Genomic DNA, 15,728 nt, shown 5'->3' with positions numbered 1-15,728 from the left:
TACAAGTCAGGGTGCCATGAAACTGTAAGATAAGGAGTTCTACTGAAGTTCTCTCTTCTATGGTTTTTCACTGAGCAGAAGCACAAAACTGATCTAAAAGGGAGGGAATGGATTTCCTGAATTTTTATTGCCCAGTGTGGAGACATGGAAAGGGGCCAGAACAAAGCCATTACAACAAACCAGAAGACACGGCAGTCAGAAGTGCCAAGTCCAGCAGCACACTGCAGTTACCTTTGATTGTTGTTCATTGATTTCTTATAAAATGTGTAATTTAGGGGCACCTGGGTGGCTCAGCTCGTTAAGCGTCTGACTTGGGCTCACATCATGATCTCATATTTCCTGAGTTAGAGTCTTGCATCGTGATCTCTGCTCTCAGCATGAAGCCTGCTTTGGATCCTCTGTCCCCCTCTTTCTCTGTCCTTCCTTCACTCACACTCTCTCTCTCTCAAAAATAAATAAACATGAAAAAGAATTTTTACAAATTAAAAAAAAATAAATAAAATGTGTAATTCAAATATTTTTACTATTTATGTATGTATTTCCTATTTTCATATATTTTTTACTATTTGCTAAACATTTTAAGTATTTGAAACACATTCTAAATGGGACAACCAAGTTAGACATAGAACATGGTGGACTCTCATTACACCAAATTGTATCTGAAAACCAAACAGTAGAAAGATAAAGGAAAGATAGGGTACCTCAACCCTCTTAACCTTAAGAGTTAGGGTTTAAATCTTAACCAAAAGATTTGCAGTTAAAGACCATAGAAAATAACTGGCTGATAGCATCCTCTAAGCTAACGGCAAATACATTTCTTTGTTTCCCTCATTTGTTTACTTTCCTCTGCCTCTTCCTTTCCCCCTCTCTTACTCCTCTTTATAAGGAGTTTTTTCTTTTTTTTCACCTGCTCAAAAAGCATCTGTTGCTCTCTGTTTAACATAACCAAAAGGTGTCCTGGATTTTTGGATGGATTTCAGCAAATCAGTGAAGATTATAAGTTGTTTGATTGTTTAAGCAGAAGTTTACACAATCCACAGTTCCAAAATAACCCAACTTTAGAGGATAAACTTACTTTTGGAAGTAAACCAAATTTTATGAGATTTTCGCCATTTGTGGTGACAGCTTTTAATACACTTGGATTTCTAAAGTCAAATTCAAGGACTAGAATGTGACTAATACCAGTAATAGTCAACTCTGCAAAAATAGGTTTCACAGACCTTGAAAATGTCACCTTAAAAATTGCCAAAGAATTCTTCTACCATTGTAGAAGTTTTTGTACTGGTCAAGCCTGTGCTATAGCATTGGAATGTATGAAAATACATGTGTAATCAAAAGCATGAAAGCTTTACTTAAGACAGAAAAAAAATTTAAACTGACAAGGAATTTTTATCTATATAATGTGCTCTTTCCTCTGGAGTATAGAATTTAGAACTCATAATTCTTAACTAGAAACTCTGTTTCATTCCAGTATCCACCCATACTAAATTCAAAATCAAGTGTTAACCAGAGTCAATACGTTTAGGATGAAGTGTTCTAGGCAAGTACTAAACCATCATGAAAATTACTATTCTTATACCTACATATATGATAAATAATAAATATTTTATATGAAAATATGCTTCCATACATACTTATACTTCCATATAAAAGAAATAATATTGATTTTTTTTTTAGAAATGAAATTTTGGTGTCTAATACATAAAAAAGCTTTCTTATCAATCACATAAGAGATCTACAGGTAGTCAGTTGACCAAAAAACTAGTTAAAGCTGGGACTCATGAAGATTAATGTATTGACACCATATTAATTTAGTGTAACTTAAAATACCCAGGTGCACTTCAATTGCCAACCTCTCATTTCCAAGTAGGAGTCTACTGATAGTATTCCACATTGACTTTCTGGCCCACAACAAATCTGTGAATTCTAGTTTTAGTTTCTTTACAAGGGAATTAGATTTTCAAGATGTTTACAAAGCTATGTGAAAACAATGCTTTTAGATTTTTATGATATATGTCTAAACTTTTATGTTTCTCTCACCCACATCCAATTTAAATTTGGCAACTCACCTTTACTGGATGTTTCAGTTAGCTTGCTTAGGAACAGCGTTTATTGTATCTTTTTTTGTACTCTTGTGTCATTGGCTTATATACATTTTACTTATAGTATGTAGTTGGAAGAAAGTAAGACTGTCATAAATACTTAGGGGAACAAAGAAGGCTGGCTCTTGGTATAACATACCACTCAACTTTCGAGGCAGAAATAAGTGAATAGCTTTCAGCAGCCTTGAGTTCCAGGCTGTAGGTTTTACACAGAGAATGGACAGCATGGTTAAGACATGCTGAGCTGGTTAAGCGGAGGTAAGAAAAAGAGCAATACTTTCAGTCAGGAGTGGGAAAATCGTGCAGAGTCAGGAAGCTAACATAAATTGGTGACACTTGGTGGTAGGACCTGTGAAGAATAAGTAAATGAATGTCCTATCTAAAGGCTTTAAAATTCATTTTTTTAAAGAAAAAGTAAAATAAACAAAACACAATTCTCTTTAAAAATGTTCCATTTTCTTTCATCAATTATTGAGTGTTTTTTCATTACCTTTTGTAACTTCTAAAGTATGAGCTTATTGGATGCCAATATGCAGATAGTAATGTGTAACACTTTCAAGTTCCTTGTTATTATTACTAAGAAAGAAATATGGGGCAGGGGGAAGCACCAAATGAGATTTTTTTTTTTTACTTTTTTTTTTTCTCGTCCCAATTCCTAAATTACCTAGATGTGAAATCTTAAGCATAATCATTTTCTCTAGGTCTCAGTTGTCTTCTGTAGAATCAAGGCCTGATTGGGTGAGATCTAATATTCCTTGAATTCTAAAATTCTATGACCATGACTATCACTGCCAAATATCTACTGTCAGCATGGGATGGTGACGAAGATCACTACTAGATTAATGCTAAAGGGAGGAGTGCTATTGCCTCTGTGTTTGGCTTTCCTTAAAGTAGAATTAAGTGACTTATACAAAGCTCGAGAATAAATTTTGGAGCTAAAGGGCCAAAGGAAGTTTTCCTTATGCTTAATGTTTTATTATATTGGCTGATAAGAAATAACTTCAAGAATTTTATAGGTTTAAACCTATAAACCACTGGTAAAAGCATTCCTTCTTACTTGGACCACTAGAGTATCATTTTAACTGGTCTGCCTCTTCCCTCAGCTCCCCTCTATCTGCTGTCCACATTGTAGGCATAGTTTTTGTTTTCTTTTCTTTGTTTGTTTGTTTTTCAACATATGCATCTGACCTTATCATCTCCCCTTTCTCCACCCCCACAATAAACACACCATCATGATTTTCCATTACACTGACCAAAGTCCTTGTCATAGCTAAAGGGCTCTGCATGTCTTAAATGGGTTACATACTGGATATAGAAAGTGATGGTTCTTTGTTGTGTGGGAACAGTTCTGGTCTTGCAAAATGCTTAACATCACTGACCCCCAGTCATTATGATAACCGTTCTCTTCCCCCCCAGCATCACCTTCCAACATCTTCTCTATCACCCATAAGATAATTTTGTCAGTTTCTTGAAGGTGCCAAGCTCCCATCTGCTATAATCTTTGAAGCAACTGTTCCTTCTTAGATTGTTCTTCTCTTTAAAGTAAATCTTTCTTGACTTCCCATATTATACAAATTCCTTTAACATATACGCTTACAACTCTATACACCTTCCTTTCGCAGCATTTATCACAATTGTAATTTCCCTAGTTTGGTGTGTGAGCAATTATTTGCTTAAGGCCATTCTTCTCCACTAGACTGTAAATTTTGTGATTTTACACCTTTCTTGTTCAAAACTGAATCTGTAGTACCTAATCCAGTGCCTGTAATATGCTAAATGTTCCACCAACATTCAGTGAATGAATTGAAGAATATTAATTATGTCAGCAGTTAGTTGTACATGGAAGTTTAACATTTTTCATACAGATTGCAGCGTGGAAGAAATTGGAAGAGAGGAAAATTACATACCACTCTCATTTACAGTAATGGCTCAAGGGAAATTAAGAATAAGAAAGATTTTTGGCTACACATCGTTTGGCTAAACCAAAAGAAAGAAATACCCAAAAGAACTGCTGTTTTTTTTTTTTTTTTCTTTCCATTTCATGTTTCTGAGAAAGGTGTCAAATCAGGGGACTTTTATCATCTATTTCCTTCTAAGAAGTCTTTTTGTTTTATAGCATTAAAGTAAAATTCTTTGCCATCACAGATTCTCTATTGCTCAGTCATATCAGGCCACCTGCACTACTTATATATGAAAAACTTAACATCTGGACACTGAAACTGGAAAAGTTTCTGAACCAGTTGGTTCCAGAATCAGGAGACCAAGATTCTGTCACCAGGGTTGTCACTAAACATGCTTGTTCCTGGATAAGGTGTTCATCACCATTTCTGAAATGAGAAGAGATTGTGACTAGAGTGGCTAAGAGCCCTTCTAGTACTTAGGTGTTCTGGAACTGGTCATCCTAGGATTATATACATTGCAATATCACTCATGAAGCACGTGTCTTAATGATTCACCAAAATATAACCAATACCCAATTATTACCCTATAGAGAGGATTTTTTTATCCAAATAATAGTTCCTCATTCTGCAGCAAGATAAGTATATGCTTACTCTGGGTCTTTTTCCTGCTTAGTTTTAGGAACTATTCTTGGACTGTAGATTTCTACTGAAAAACTTCACTGAGGTCCCCTAAGTGATAAATTCACCCTTTTAAACACGTGTATTGTAAAGAGGATCGGATTAAAAGTCAAAAGATGTGTGTTCCAATCTATCTCTTACAGTTAGTAAGACTTGTGACTTGCGGCAAATTATTTAAACTCTCTGAGCCCTAATATCCTCATTTGTGAAGGATAATACTTCCTGTCTTCAAAGGGAAGAACATAAATATTAAACAAGTGATTGGATTTGAAAGTGTTTCCAATTCACCTGCACTACAAGGACATCTGCCTAGAGTCATCTGTTCAGTACTATTAGAGTGCCTATTTAGTACTAGAGTAACTATCAGAGTGACTATTCAGTAAGTCCCAAATAAATATGGTGGAATTTAATTCTTGTTTAATATCTACAACTCACTGGAAAGCCTATAGAGAAAGTAATTTTTATGGAACATGAATGTTATTACATATGTTATTGTTTGCGAAAATTGATGCTTTTGCTGATAACCATAAAATGGGAGATTATGGATGTGTTATTTGTTTTATGGGAATTGGCTTCAGGTGAATGTGTTCTGACCTGCACCAAATTTTTAGCAATATAAGCCATATCGGAGACTATACTTGCAAAATATTATTATTATTATTGTTATTGTTATTATTATTAAAAGCAAGCAATTGTGAGATAAAGGGAATTAAGAGTGCGCTTATAGTGGAGATCACGGAGCAATGTATAGAAATGTTGAATCATTATATTGTATGTTTGAATCTAGTATAAGACATTAATTATACTTCAATTAAAAAAATAAAATATAGGGGCACCTGGGTGGCTTGGTCTATTAAGCGTTCAACTCTTGATTTTGGCTCAGATCACGATCTCACGGTTTCATGAGTTTGAGCCCCTCCTCGGGCTCCATGTACTGACCTCACTGAGCCTGCTTGGAGGCCTGTATGAGTTATAAACTATATATGCATATGATTTCAATAAAAATAAATTCAAAAATATATTTAAAATCAAGCAATTGCCATAACTCTAAATACCCCTGACTACATAAAAGATCACCTTGGAATTTTAGCAGGTGATTATCTCCAGTTTAGTAAATGTTATGTAAAGAACTATGCTATCTCAGTATGAGTAAAATAGAAATAAATGAAAGACTTTAAGTATAATAAAAATTAATTAATGATGACTGAACTCAGCCCTGGAATTATGATAAATGCTTTCTGTTAGTAATGAAACATTGAGATGAGGCTTGACTACTGAACCCTGGATTCTAGCCACAGAATCCAAGCTTTGGTTTTTACATGTGACACTTAAGATCCTCTCAGACGAATTACCTTAGTCTTAATGTTAATGTTTACAGTTATATTTTTTGATATTTTCTTCTTGTTTTTAAACAAGCAACAGAACAATCTCTAATTAGAAATTCATCTTATTTTTTGACACATATCTAAGTAGGATAAAATCTGTCTACATTAACACTTTAAAGTTGAAAATCTTTCTACTCATTTTTTTTCAATTATAACTCAAACTTGATTCTTTTGATGCTATCCCAACATTTTATGTTTGTCTCTTCAAGAAAAATTCAAAAGGAAAGCACATTTTCCTTTGGGTTGGGCTGGATAATTTTTTTTGCTTAATTTAGTATCCTTGGCTGTTTTTCCTTTTGTAATTCAAAAAATGTAAGTTATCTTCCCAGAAGACTTTTGAACACCTTCTCCTGGTAAAGAGTTTGTGAAAAATGATAATGTATTCTCTAAAGTTGAAAGAGAAAAAGTGAATATGGCCATCTATTAGAGAATATGCTGATGTAACTTGTAAGTGTACAATCTGTTTCAGAGTCACCAGAACATAACTTATTCTCTTTATCAATATTTATTCACACCAAAAGGAAACATTTCACCATATTTGTAAAGTAAGATGTAATTTAAGACTGTTAAAGGGATAATTTACCTTTAAATGTATTTTATGAATTATGCTGCTTAATATATTTCCTCTTGCAGAATTTATACAAAAGCATAAACTAATTAACTTTGATTACTTACCATAATAATCTATTAACTGTGTACTAACTGCCCCACTGTGACTATTTCTCTGCCATCCAAGGTTTTTTACATTCTTAGATCAATCAGAGGACCCATTTGTTGAAACTGCTTTGAGGCCGCTAGAATAATTTTCACCCATATGTTGTTTTAATTTTAAAACGGTGGGGATATTTAATCTTGGCAGTGTTTTCAAATAAAATTAATTTTTTACTCATGCTCTGTGCAATTTAAGTAGAAATACATTTTTAATTTTTGCCTCTTTCTTAAAGACTTGAGGACATATGTGTGTAAATTAAGTTTCTTTTATTCTAAGTCCTTCATCCTTCATGAAAACAATATTTGAAAGGTTCAAACTGTCACAACTCCAACCAGATGGGAGAAAAACTGTGACTCACAGGTTTTCCTCTGAAGGATCCTCATTATCTAATCTTAATGAGGATGCAAAGTTTAGAAAATGATAGTTAAAGCGCTAAAAAAATAAAGCATTGAAGAGCACTTTTTAAATTGAAGTTTTATCCTCAGCAGGAAGTATCCAGCTGACGAAAAACTTAGTAAGCACCTTGGCTCTCCTCCCCGCCCTGACCCCCACTGGCTGGATAAAGAGGCCTAATCTCTCCCCACCCAGGAGTCCCGATGGTCAAGAGCCAGGGACCTCAACTGATAGGCATGTAGAATGCCTGACTGTCCTATGTTATTCCACAGGTCCCTCTGGCACCTATGTGCTTCAGGTTCTTTTAGCAGGAGGAATTGAATTTAACATTCAATTTCCCATGGCATTTATTATGTCTTCCTCCTTCATGTGTCATTTACCTCATTAAAATTGGGAAATGGTCCAGGGGCCACAAATTTCACTGGAAAAGTTGTCCTGGAAGCCAATAATATAGTAATGGAATGTAGACTTAGTGGAGAGACAATAGAAACAAGCTGAGAGGGAGACAGAGACAGAAGTGAAAAGGAAAGGAGACAATGAGAAGATACGTTTCCTCTTCTTTTCTGGACTTTAAAAATATATTACAATTCCTATTTTTAAAGAAATTTCCTCAAAAAATTGAGGAGAGCATATCTGAAAATAGTGAGCTAACACTGACCTGTTCTACAAATACTTGCTTGTCACGCATAATGTTAAGGTCTTATGTAAGCCTTATGCTAACAAGGACAGGTTTGTGGATGCTGTCATTTAAAAGAAGGCTTTTGGAGTTTTCGCAACAGAGCATGACCTAAGAAGAGATTCCTAAGAATGATGTCCCTCTGCATTTCACAGCAAGAAATTTTGTGGCCAAGACAGAAATCTAGTGTTGCTAGATTAATGAAACATTGTCCCTAGACTCTCAGGCATTTAGTCTCCCTTTGTCCACCTCTGGCGTTTAACAGGAACTTTCCTTGGATGTCAGTTTGCTTGCTTACACCTAAATTATGCCCAAGGAAGTTTATGTTTCAATTTCCTTTGGAAAATTTGACTATTTGAATAAAGCAGTCCAGTGACTTTATGTTTAGAAATATACTTTTTAAGATCTTTTTTATGTTTCCCATCAACATGATTAGGTGACACCGTGAAGAACAGGATGAAAGACACCTGCTACAGTGGTACACGCTGTGGGAATCCTCGCACTGATTATTGCTTAGTCAGGATTAATACCCATAATACACCAAAGGGGCAAAGCATAGTAAAATTATTCACGTGAGTACTTAAATTTTGTTGCTACTTACAAAACTGTTAGAAAGAATAAAGTAACTCGGATGACATCCATACAGTTAAGTGTGTCATTTCAAAGTTTGTTTATCTGTTGTGGACAAAGGGGCTAACTGGTAAGAGCTGCATAATTTTAAAGGAGAACATCACACATTACTACATTTTATAAGTTCCATTTCCCACCTGGAATACATGAAGCCATATCTTAACTGCTAATATTACCAAGCTTATAATCACTCACACAAGGCATTTTAATATGAAAGCTTTAGGCATTTAAAAAAGAAATTAACTTACAGCAAACTCTGATAAGCAAGCGAAATGAAAGTAAAGGCACACAGCATTATGTTACTCACCATGTTCAATACTGAAAGTTCCGCTCAGTCCTAGGTAAACGTACTACAAGGTCTAATAGAGACGTGAAGAGGCTGTCTTTCTGACTCTTTGAATCAAACAGTAACTAAGTGGTTTAAGTAGAAACATATATTTTGAAAGGTTAATCCACCCATACAGAGGGAAACCCCTTTTTTAAGAGTCACTGCTGCCAAGAGGCTATTAATATTCACCTCTCAGATACAAATACAGCCACCAGATAAAAGATCCACAACCTATGTGAAAATACCACAGAGGATTCCCTCTTAGTCTCTATGTTGTAATGGAAACACAAGAAAACAATGTACCTCTTCAAGCAACTGGGGGGACTACAGGAAATCAACCTGCCCACTTAATGGAAAAATTATATCAGCTTAATAGGATCACAACACATAAACATAAATGTAGAATTAGTATAATTTACTGTAAGGACCACATAGGTCACACACTCATTTCTAGGAATGTTCCTCTGTTTCATCTTCCTATTTCTTTCCCTCAGAGAGCTAGCACCCAGGTTAACATTTAAATACTCATCCTTCAAAGTAATTTAGAAATAAGCCCACTACCTTTAAAAAAAAAGTTGCTGAATGTTTTCCTACTTAGAAGGGAAATTGTATTTATAGTCTATATAGTCTATATTGCTTCACTGCACAATAGAATAGGAATTGTGTATATTTTTCTCATCATATGAGAAAATAGCCTATATAACTATCAGCAGTGGCAAATCTCTCCAAACAATAAAGACATTTCTATCAGTTCAGGAATGAAATCATTGCTGATGAGGTCCCCAATAGTAATCACCAGTGGTTATTACACCATTTGTTTATGTTGAAGTATTCATTCTTCAGGTAGTCACAGTGAGGTTAAGTAAACAGACAGGGTGTATCAGAGTTTGCCTGTTTGACTGGCTCCAGGTCTCATCACAAGGCACTGCACCTCAGGAAAACAGATTTGACAATGTAGGTTAACGAGGACCCCACTTCTATAATTCCACTTCTACAAAAATACTTTGCAAAATCAATGAATCACAAAGGAAACTTCAACATTATACTTTTTACGACAGAATGTTATAAATATCAATACTGGGTGGTGAAGTCATGAATGTGCATTGTATTTTTCTTTAGTTCCTTCTGCACTTTCAGAAATTTTTCAAAAGAAAAAATAGTCCATAATGCAAGGTAGCTTGCATGTACACTCAACCTAAAAAAAAAATTTTTGAACTTAAAACTAGGAAGTAAACAATCTGTCCTTAATATGAGTTATTAAACATTTGGTATAAAAATACCATTGTTGCAATGTCTCCTAAAGTCTTTTGAACCTGTTTTTTAAAAAATATTATTAAATAACACAAAATGACACTTACCTTGTCAGTTTCTTTCCATGTGAGAAAAATAATTACTTAATGTTTCACAAGAATATGTCATTTTAGTGTGATACCCAAAGAGCAAGGAGACATTTATCAGCAAACAGCAATAGGGTGATTAGGTCATTCTTACAGACTGGAATCTTTAGAATCTAATTAATATCTTCCTTTTCTGAAATTTCCTTTAAAATAACAGTTCTATACAAATGCACAATGTAATTTCTGTTATTATAACTCTAAAGTGTTCTCAAAGTGTGTCCAATCTTGTTTCAAACCATGCACCTTTTCATCTGGCAACCACATAAATTAAAGGGTGTGAAGAAAGCATAGAAATGTGTTTCAGAGCCTACTGAAGGTTTTGCAGGAAGGTTATTCTACTGAAAATTATGGGATGCACAGTGGGGATGATGATGCTAGTCAATGGAAAATGAAATAAGACACCGTTTTCATTTATCTCATGAAATCCTGGAGAAGAGAGAGTCCATAAAACACAAAGACAGATCTTGTTATCTCCACCTCTCACCACTGGAACTGTAAAACTGAAGCTGGACGGTATAGAACACCACCATGAAATAAAGGCATTATTAGTCATAAAGCACTGCATTGCGTCTAGCGTGCCTCTAAGCCACTTAACATCAACTGGAAGAAAAATTTGCTATTTGCTGACCAAATAATTTTTACTGTTCACAAAAGAGTGTTTTGCTTAGTGATTTACCTTTAGGGAAAAACAAGGAAATGAATTGAAAAACATTTTAATAAAACTTGAAGACTGGTGTCTAAAGTGATTGATCCAAAATTAATTTCACATGGCTTAAGGGTACAGGTGTCTGGGGGAAAAGGGGAAAGAAGGAAAACATGAGACTGGTGAAGTAAGACAAGACCATTGAGAGTTGAGTTTGGAAAAAGAAAGTCACACTCAGTGATTCTTCCTTTATCTGGAAGTAATATCAAGATTACTTGGAATCTTGAATCTAGATTACTTTCTAAGGAAAGGAGGTTTTGAGGGTTTAGGCTTGGGAAAGGCAAATCCAACCTGCCTCTAAGGATGAGCTGACTGTATCACCCAGTAAGAAGGTTCCCCGGACCTCAGCTCTACCTCCTGGGTCAACCGCAGGTGTCCCTGGGAAGACCAGCCAAGTGCTTCCAAGTGCTTGGTTTCTGGCACCATTCCAAGCCAGCCGCTCTTCCTCTCTGCCACCAACTCAGCTTCCCAACATCCTAGATTCCAGATCATGGGTAAGAATGGAGTTTGAATGAAGACAATAATGTGGATACCACAGCTGAGGAATGTAAATTCCTCAAATACTTTCAAAGGTTTCACCACCTTAAGGTTTTCTAAGAAATATGGTAAAGTCAACCTGGCAATGTTTGTCCCATTATAGTTTCTTTGGGAGTTGTTCAAACTAGATTCTGCCTGTTTGGTGAGAATTTCTGCGGATTAGGGACATTTGATGGCCCTCTAGAGCCCTTCAACAGGGAGGCCGTGGTCCCTTGCCAAACTTTGGTCCTTATTGTTTCCATGAGAGCGTCAGAGCAGAGAGTGTATTTTTATTATAACTTAAGAACATCACCTGTAATATTACTTAAAGGACAGAGATGGTTGTGCCAGGAGCCTCAGCTGGGTGGATATCAAACTAGAAGGCTAATATGGCTTGTGCTCTACTGTCTCCTATCCTACTTTATTGGTAATAAAACTTAGTGCTTAATTTGAGCTTTCTACTTCATAAAAAAGATGGTAATTTTTTCTCTTGGATTCAAATTCTCATAAGAACCAGGAGTATAACTGACTTTGCTATTTGATGAAATCTCATCTGGATGAAAATTGACATAGAGAACAGACAATTTGTCGCCATTTTGCAAAACTGAATACCCATTCATAAAACTCTGGGAACAGTTATACTTATGATATAATGATTAAATTTTACTTTTTTCTCCACCTTTTTTTACCCAATAGAACTATTTTTTAAAAATGTTTATTTATTTATTTTGAGAGAGAGAGAGAGTGCAAGCAGGAGTGAGGCAGAGAGAGAGAGAGAGAGAGAGAGAGAGAAACCCAAGCAAGCTCTGTGATGGCAGCACAGTGCGGAGCTTGAACCCAGAAACTGTGAGATCATGACCTGAGCTGAAATCAAGAGTTGGACACTTCAACAACTGAGCCACCCAGACACCCCCAATAAAACTATTGTTTTAAGGAATTGAGTAACTCTATACATTTTTGCTGAGTTCTCCCTCATTACCATGTGTATGTGCATGTGTGTGTGTGTGGGTGGGTGTATGTGCATGAATGCTTTTTTTAAAACTCTAGTTATGGATAACGAAGGGCTAAACAACATATGATTTAAACCATTAAATGATCATCATTCTGCTTTTTCCTAAGGAGCAGAACCAAGTTTATTCTGAAGAATTCTGCCAAAAAGTGGATATATCAAGCAGACGATTGGGAGGGAAGAGAGGCATAAATCTCCTTTCTAAAGAGGATGAAAGGCTGGATGAGAATCACGGATGTAGATAAATCAGAAATGCAGCTGCTTGGGACCAAAGTCCAGTTATCACTGTACACCAGGCCCAAAGATGTGGTGATCTTTACAAGACAACCCCAGGTGTTGACAAGTAGAGCCGCCCCAGGAGAACGCTGACACTCAACCTCTTTGACCTGTACCCTCACCACAACTGTATTCCTTCCTGTTTTCAATACACATGAATATATGTTTTCATCCAAATCCAGGAACCATACCTGTTTTCAATATTAAATTTGCTTTTGATCATTTCTATCTTAAGGAATTACCACCCAAAGAGCATTAACTTAGAAGTCAGGCATTCTGGACTAAATTCTATAAGATTAACATTGAATAATTGACACATTCCCCATCTGTGGGAAAACTGAGCTTGGGTATTGGAAACCCTATACATCTTATTTCAAGGGACATTTTTCGTATAGAAGTTTCTTGTTTTCAATTGAAAATCTAAAATGAAGAAATAACTTTTGATCTTAAGCTGTGATTTCCACCTCCTGTGACCCTTCTTTACAGCCAATTGTATTCATGTGATCTTCAGATCTTAACTCTACATCTACGGCATGGTGGAGTTTGTGCATTTGGGAATAGACAGGAACTTTAAAACTGTAAAAACAGTTACTAAAATGATTTGCTTTATGGTTATTTTAAGGAAAAGTCATTTACTGTGCTGAACTTTGGGAGGGGTCCTCATTGTTTTATCCCAAAGGACTCAGGAGATTACATAACAAATGTAAAACTTTACCTCCAGCACATTGAAACTCACAAAAGAATTTTAAAGCTTATATTGGAGGTCCTTTTATACATCAATGAAAAAAATGCTGAGATCTGTCCATTGAAATTTAATTACAAATTTTTTTTAATGTTTATTTATTTTTGAGAGAGAGAGAGAAACAGAGCATGAGAGGCAGAGGGGCAGAGAGAGAGGGAGACACAATCCAAAGTAGGCTCCAAGCTCTGAGTTGTCAGCACAGAGCCCAGTGTGGGACTCAAACCCACTAACTGTGAAATCATGACCTGAGCTGAAGTCGGAGGCTTAAATGACTGAGCCACATAGGCGCCCCCATAGAAATTTAACTTAAACCAATTCATTATTCTCCAGTGGCATTCATTCTAACAACCTTACTACAAATCAGATTCATTTAACCCCTGGAGGCTTCTATTCCTTTACCTAAAAATGAGATTTAGATACATGATGCCTAAAATCCCATCCCAGTTCGAAGATTCTATAATTTGGTATCACCCCAAATAAAAAATAGCACATTACCATTTTGATTGCTTTTATGGTTTTTAAGGTCCCCTGCATAGTTGAGAAAAAGGTATCAAAAACACAACCTCCATATTGTCTATCGTGTGTCTATTTTGAGTCAATTCTACTCATGGAATCATATGAACTCATTCAGCTCTTAAACCAAAACATCGAAGACCTAAAAGAGTTGGACTCTCAGCACAACTAAACACTTATATATTTAAATGCCTAATTTACTGCCAAGAAGTAAGTAGGCCTTAGGAAAAAAACTAATGTCATCATGTTCTTCACTGTTCTGTAAAAATGTTTGACAGTAAGGGGAAGTACTTCACTCTTAAGAAAATTTCCTCTATATTACAAAATGTTAGGATTTCAGAAAGTCCACCATATCCAAGGACTAAAAGAAATAATTAATTTCCTTTAACTGTTTAAATTATAAATGTCAAACATGAGAATTATGCAAAGTTTAAAAGTATGAAATTATACCACATGGAAAGAGAAAACATGGAGAAATAATTTCTTATAGTAGGCTGTGATTTCCTAAGATAACACCATTTTCAGGTAATGTGCTGCATATTCCTCCTTTTTCTTTTTTTTCTATACACATAATAATTGGTATCATTATTAGGTATAATACTTTGTTCCTGATTGAAACTAACAAGTATTGCTATTGGCAATAATATTTCTGATTTGGTGAAGCTAAGAACACTTCTTATAGTTCAGTAAATTATAGTCTCCACTATCTACTAAAATGGAGGGAAACATAAAAAATAATGTCATAAATTCAAGAGGTTTTCATGGTCGTTCTCTCTGGTTTTTAAAATTGTGAATAAAAAAAATCCATGTAATATAAAGAACAAACATATATGGACAGAGCCCATTGTTGAAATTAAGCCAAATTCATGATAAAAATTAGTTTGGATAAAATTTAATAACTTATATCATCATTGTTGTGTTGCATGATAATTAACTATAAACGGAAGCAATTCACATATATGAATTTTATGATAATGACTGGGAATAATGACCAGAAATAATTTCTGATCATCTATTATATATCAGATGCCTTACAAACATTATCTCCTGGCTACTTAAAGGGAAGTCTTTGGATCAGCAGGAAACTTGTTAGAAAAGAAGAATCTCAGACCCCACCCCAGGCTTACTGAACCAAAATCTGCATTTTAATAAGATCTCCAGGGATGAGAGGGAATCTCATTAATGAACATCAAAGTTTGAGAAGCATTGAGTTATCTCATTTATTCTTTATAGTAACTAGCAAACAAGGTATCACTAGCTCCTTATTATCCATGAGGAAAGTGAAGCTCAGAGATGCAGAAGTGATATTCAAAATATTTGATAACTGGTTCAACACAGGCGTCAGCCAATGACAGGGGACACCTGAACTACAGTAGGTATAAGTGTCCAACATCAGCTTTGGCAAGCAAGAACTGAAGTGCCATCTAAACAATCTTATCTCAGCCAGCAATTAGCATGGCAAGGATTCAGACCCGGGTGTGTGTGTCTCAGAAACACATACTTTTCTTCCTATCCTACACAGAGATTATTGTATTTCACAAATCAACCAAGAATTTCTAAGGCCCACTGGGGCACAAGGTAGATCCAAAACTAAAAATAAAAGATTTCACCATTTCCAATTTCCCTCTGCCTATTCATTTCTTCATTTCAATCCCTTCTGCCCTACCACTCTACTTGAATATTCCAAGTGAGCCAAAATGATGTCATGTCTCAGTCAAGGAAACAAAGCCCAACTCCCTTGAGGACGGATAGAACCTGACATTTACC

At 35.4% G+C, this 15,728-nt stretch overlaps 1 protein-coding gene across 2 annotated transcripts in view; it reads right to left on the bottom strand.

Moving 5' to 3' along the window:
• Positions 1–8,922, bottom strand: part of TNIP3 (TNFAIP3 interacting protein 3) — a 103,979-nt gene extending 95,057 nt beyond the window's left edge. Inside the window, exon 1 of one of the 2 annotated variants that reach the window (XM_045055920.1) lies at positions 8,785–8,922. In XM_045055920.1, coding sequence (XP_044911855.1) covers positions 8,785–8,787 — 3 coding nt within the window. In that variant the 5' untranslated portion in view covers positions 8,788–8,922. The remainder of the gene's footprint in view (positions 1–8,784) is intronic. The other variant, XM_023252839.2, reaches the window with a different exon arrangement.
• Positions 8,923–15,728: the final 6,806 nt, after the last annotated feature.

Source organism: Felis catus, chromosome B1 (assembly GCF_018350175.1).
Source record: "Felis catus isolate Fca126 chromosome B1, F.catus_Fca126_mat1.0, whole genome shotgun sequence".
Lineage (NCBI taxonomy): Eukaryota > Metazoa > Chordata > Mammalia > Carnivora > Felidae > Felis > Felis catus.
The sequence above is the reverse complement of the archived record's forward strand: the minus strand, read 5'-3'. Positions and strand labels throughout refer to the sequence as shown.